General features: G+C 36.7%; 1 protein-coding gene across 1 annotated transcript; it reads left to right on the top strand.

Annotated features, from left to right (window-relative positions):
- The first annotated feature begins 1,592 nt into the window (after window positions 1–1,592).
- LOC142257090 (cyclin-dependent kinase inhibitor 1B-like) lies at window positions 1,593–4,723 on the top strand. Its single transcript, XM_075329167.1, has 3 exons — window positions 1,593–2,210; window positions 3,221–3,338; window positions 3,860–4,723. The coding sequence occupies exons 1-2, from the start codon at window positions 1,706–1,708 to the stop codon at window positions 3,328–3,330; spliced, it is 615 nt and encodes a 204-aa protein (XP_075185282.1). The 5' UTR covers window positions 1,593–1,705; the 3' UTR covers window positions 3,331–3,338; window positions 3,860–4,723.
- The last annotated feature ends 1,238 nt before the right edge of the window (window positions 4,724–5,961 follow it).

Genomic DNA, 5,961 nt, shown 5'->3' with positions numbered 1-5,961 from the left:
CATACAATGTATCAAATCATCTGTATTTTCCAAATACAGCTCCATACAATGTATCAAATCATCTGTATTTTCCAAATACAGCCACATACAATGTATCAAATCATCTGTATTTTCCAAATACAGCCACATACAATGTATCAAATCATCTGTATTTTCCAAATACAGCCACATACAATGTATCAAATCATCTGTATTTTCCAAATACAGCCACATACAATGTATCAAATCATCTGTATTTTCCAAATACAGCTACATACAATGTATCAAATCATCTGTATTTTCCAAATACAGCCACATAGAATGTATCAAATCATCTGTATTTTCCAAATACAGCTACATACAATGTATCAAATCACCTATATTTTCCAAATACAGCCACATACAATGTATCATCTGTATTTTCCAAATACAGCCACATACAATGTATCAAATCATCTGTATTTTCCAAATACAGCCACATAGAATGTATCAAATCATCTGTATTTTCCAAATACAGCCACATAAAATGTATCAAATCATCTGTATTTTCCAAATACAGCCACATAGAATGTATCAAATCATCTGTATTTTCCAAATACAGCCACATACAATGTATCAAATCATCTGTATTTTCCAAATACAGCCACATAGAATGTATCAAATCCTCTGTATTTTCCAAATACAGCCACATAAAATGTATCAAATCATCTGTATTTTCCAAATACAGCTCCATAGAATGTATCAAATCATCTGTATTTTCCCAATTCAGCCACATACAATGTATCAAATCATCTGTATTTTCCAAATACAGCCACATACAATGTATCAAATCATCTGTATTTTCCAAATTCAGCCACATACAATGTATCAAATCATCTGTATTTTCCAAATACAGCTACATACAATGTATCTACAGGTAAATAGTGAGGACCTTCTCAGCTCTGGGACCTGCCCTGTCCAAGGACTTCAATGATACAATAAGAAACAAATAAATCTACAATGTACATATGTATAGCTGGAGCTGGAGACACCTGACTGCCCCTTGGTTCAAGTCTATAGGGCTCAGGATTTTGCTGTATTGGACACCATCTGCTTTTTTTTTTTCCTCCTTCCAATAATTATCTGCAGCATTTACTAGCAGCAGGGATAATATAGTTCTTCATGAAGCCCTGCAGCAGAATGGGTTAAAGAGAAAGAAATCCAGGGGGGATTAGAATCTGATGCCCTTTGGGATGCACTCAGGAAGATGGAATAATACAGGGCAGGAGAGGAGACAAAGAAGAAAATATCAGTTACAGTTTATAAGTCAATGTTACTACCCCCTCCTCTCTCCATAAGAAGGAACGTTGCAACCCCCTGACTTGGGATCCCTCCCTTTTTGCATAGTGAATGGGGAGTAGAGTTGGCACTAGATTGCAAGGGAGGAGGGGGAGAGAGAGGTATTTTTTTTATTATTTTTTTTTAACCTGATCTGGATCTCCACCCTTGCTGGAAACCTAAAAGGTAAAGAAAGGAGCTCTCCAGCAGCAGCTCCTCCCTGCTGTCCCTGCCCAGTCATCAGAGTGTTTTCCTCACTAGCAATCCCCTCCTCTTCTCCTCTGCCTCCTCCTCAGCTCCACTCCTGCTCCCTTTCTATATAAGCTTCCCAAACCCTGCCCAGACATATCCAGAGAGCACTCAAGCCTTTACACTTACTACTACTGCTTAGTAAACATCAACAACACTCATGGCAAACCTTGCTCTGCAGGAGGACAGCATGCCAGCTTTACTGCTGCCCAGGATGGGCATGGGTGGCAGTGGAAGGGGAGTTTGCAGAAGTTTATTTGGCCCCATCGATCACGACGAGCTGAGATCTGAGCTGAAGAGGCAACTCAAGGAGATCCAAGCATCTGACTGTCAAAGGTGGAACTTTGATTTTGATTCTGGGACACCACTGAAAGGGACTTTCTCTTGGGAACCTTTGGAAAACACAGAGATGCCAATTTTTTACAGGGAAAGCAAACTGTGCCCTGCTAATGCCACCCCATTATCCAGGCAAGCAAGTACTAGGCTATCTGTGCCAACAGTAGATACCAGAGAGGAGTCACCAGCTGAGACTGTACAGGAGAAACAGGAGTGCGCAAAGGAGAACGCAGACAAAGCTGTCAAGAAATGCCAAGGAGTTAAAGGGCCATCTAAGACCTCAACTTCATCCCTTCAAAGGAAGAGGGAGATCAGCACTTCCATAACTGGTAAGCTCCACTCATCAATATTTACTACAAAGTTGGAACAACAGCAACATTGTATCATGGATGATCCTGTTTGGACCTAAAATGTATCATAGATGATCCAGTGAGGACCTAAAATGTATCATAGATGATCCAGTGAGGACCTAAAATGTATCATAGATGATCCAGTGAGGACCTAAAATGTATCATGAATGATCCAATGAGGACCTAAAATGTATCATAGATGATCCAGTGAGGACCTAAAATGTATCATGAATGATCCAGTGAGGACCTAAAATGTATCATAGATGATCCTGAGAGGACTTAAAATGTATCATAGATGATCCAGTGAGGACCTAAAATGTATCATAGATGATCCAGTGAGGACCTAAAATGTATCATAGATGATCCAGTGAGGACCTAAAATGTATCATAGATGATCCAGTGAGGACCTAAAATGTATCATAGATGATCCAGTGAGGACCTAAAATGTATCATAGATGAACCTGTGTCGACCTAAAATGTATCATAGATGATCCAGTGAGGACCCAAAATGTATCATAGATGATCCAGTGAGGACCCAAAATGTATCATAGATGATCCAGTGAGGACCCAAAATGTATCATAGACGATCCAGTGAGGACCCAAAATGTATCATAGACGATCCAGTGAGGACCCAAAATGTATCATAGATGATCCAGTGAGGACCCAAAATGTATCATAGATGATCCAGTGAGGACCCAAAATGTATCATAGATGATCCAGTGAGGACCCAAAATGTATCATAGATGATCTAGTGTTGTTGACCCAAAATGTATCATAGATGATCCTGTGTGGACCTAAAATGTATCATAGATGATCCTGTGTGGACCTAAAATGTATCATAGATGATCCTGTGTGGACCTAAAATGGGTCATAGATGATCCTGTGTGGACCTAAAATGGATCATAGATGATCCTGTGTTGTTGACCTAAAATGTATCCTCCTTAATAATCACTCTCATCTAGACTCTCATCTAACCCTTCTTTCTTCAGATTATTTCCCCAAGAGGAAGAGAACACAAGTCCCCAAGACTGACAACCTCAAAGTTGCCCCCCACCTTCTTTGCACTTCGGAGCAGACCCCTAGGAAAAAGATCAGATGAATATCTTGGTGAGTTGTTTTTTTTTGTTGTTTCTTGTTTTTTTGTTCCATCTTCTTGGGTTGTTTGTGACTGATGTGATCTAAGGACAAGTTGGGTTTTTTTGGGGGGGTGGGGGGAGTGAGGAGGTGGGAAGGGAGTAATTTGTAAGCAAATTGCAGAAGTGCAAAGTTGTGTTTCTGAGGTTGTTTTGGTTGTAGAAAGTGGGAGTTGGTGACTGCACATGATAGGCTTTTTTTTTTTTCCAGGCAGTGTTACTCAATCTCTTTTAGCTCCTCCTTGGAAAGTTCTTTAAAGAAGAAAAAAAAAAAGTTGCAAAACAAGCTGTACTGGCGGGAAAGGGGGGTTAGGAGAGGGGAAGAAGGTGGGGGAGGGGGAGCAGGGCTGGAGAGACTGCTCACAAGATAAACAAGGGCAGGGTCTTCTAATGGCTGCGAGCTCTGGAGGAAAGGAGGGGGCTGAGCTGTGCACCACTAGCCTCTCCCTATAACTGTGCTGTGTAATAACAGATTTGTTTTTCTTTATATTTCAGATCTTTTTTTAACCATCAGGGACTTAAAAGAAATCCATCCCTCCATCAACAGATCAAGGAATGAAGGGAAAAGAAGGCTGCGTGCAAGACGACCCAAGAAGCCCGGATTCCGCATCTTATTCCGAAGCGAATCTCCATTCTTGGACGTGGACGTGTCAACAATCCGCCGCGGTTTAGGACTTCCTAGTATTGCACGCACTCTATCCGCACACTTGGATGTCCGTACTGGCGCTTTCTTTTATTTTTTTAGGGTTTTTTTTGCTAAGGGAGAATGCCAAGCTGGCAGAGAGGCGTCCATCTGTCCTGTCTGTGTCAGTGCTGTGAATGTAGCTTGGGAGTTTCACCCTGCAGCGGTCCAGGTCCTGCCACACTACAACCCAAGGCTTGGGGTTTTTTGAGCTGTTGGGAGTTGTAGTTGAGCAGCACAGGGAAATGCTAAGGGACCCCGAACCCCTGGTTTAGCTTATGCAAACCAATAGACATGTACAGATGTGTTTTATGTAGCATTTTTTGTTTGTGTATTCCTGTTGTTTTTGCACTGTTTTATATATATTTTGATATATATACACCACCATTATGTACAGCAACTATGTAATATAAGAAAACGTTAAACTAAGTTATATATTTATATAACATGTTGGAAGTACTCCAATGTTAAGCCATAATACTGGCTAGGAAACGGTTCCAGAGGCTATATACGTATGTCTCCTTTTGGAGAGATAAAAGTATTTTTTTTTTCCTATAACTATGCATGTACAGTTTTTGTATGTTTTTATTATGGTTTTTGTTGTTTTGCAAACACATGTACAGAATATTGCTATATGAGCAAGAGAAAGTAAACTATATGACTTTTATACCTAAAAACTGTTGTCGTATTATTATTATATTTTTCATATAATTTTATTATTTTTTCAATATATTACATTTTTATCTTATTTTTTTTATTTTATTATTATTATTTATTATTATTTTTACATTTTTATCTTATTTTTATATTTATAAATAAAAATATTAATATAATAATATCTAATAATAATAATATCTAATAATAATATCTAATAAAATAATATTATTATATTAGATTATTATTATTTATTATTATAGCGCCATTTATTCCATGGCGCTTTACAAGTGAAAGGGTATACGTACAACAATCATTAACAGTACATAACAGACTGGTATAGGAGGAGAGAGGACCCTGCCCGCGAGGGCTTACAGTCTACAGGGAATGGGTGATGGTACAATAGGTGAGGACATATTAGATTATTTTTTTTATATTTTTTATCATTTTATTATTTTATATTTTATATTGTTTTATTTTCTTTTTTATTTTTTTATTTTATTATGATTTTTATTACTATTTTATTTTATAAATTATTATAAAATAATAGTACTAAAAATATAATAAAATAAAACATATTAAAAAAATAAAATATAAACTATATAAAATATAACAATAAAAATTCTAAAATAATAATACAAAATAATAAAACAATAATAAAATATAATAACAACATAAAAAATAATAATAAATTAAACAAAAAATAAAAATGAAAATAAAATAATATAACATAAAATATTATATTTTATATTATTATATGTTATTATTTTATTTTCATTTTTTTTTTTTTTTAAAGATTGGTATTTGGTATCCCTGAATTTCCTACTCTCTGACTTGACTATTTAAATTGCAATAATATCAATCTTGGCTCTGCTATATATGCATGTGTGGCACTTTTTAAGAAGGTTGCTGGACTCCTTGATCCAGTAAGAAAGGCCAAAATGTTCAGTTCATCACTTCTGAATCTAAGGACTCTTCTAGCGGTTTACTAATATGGTTTCCTACTACATCAATTCAGATCCCACCCATAATAAATAACTGTTCATGGGTAAGTATGTGTGTGTGTGTATATATACAGTATGTATATGTAGCAGAGCCGACGTTGTCCTATTTTTTTCAAAAAAGATTTAACTGCTGCAAAAATAATCATAGGACCATGAATCAGTGGCGACGTCCGTAATCTGTGGCCTCCAAACCAGTGTACTGTAAACCACATATTAGTTATATGTAGCAGAGCCGACTTTTTCTCATTTTTTTTCGA

This window comes from Anomaloglossus baeobatrachus, chromosome 11 (genome assembly GCF_048569485.1).
Source record: "Anomaloglossus baeobatrachus isolate aAnoBae1 chromosome 11, aAnoBae1.hap1, whole genome shotgun sequence".
In the NCBI taxonomy this organism is placed as follows: Eukaryota; Metazoa; Chordata; class Amphibia; order Anura; family Aromobatidae; genus Anomaloglossus; species Anomaloglossus baeobatrachus.
Note: the sequence above shows the minus strand (reverse complement) of the source record. Positions and strands in the feature narration are given on the sequence as shown.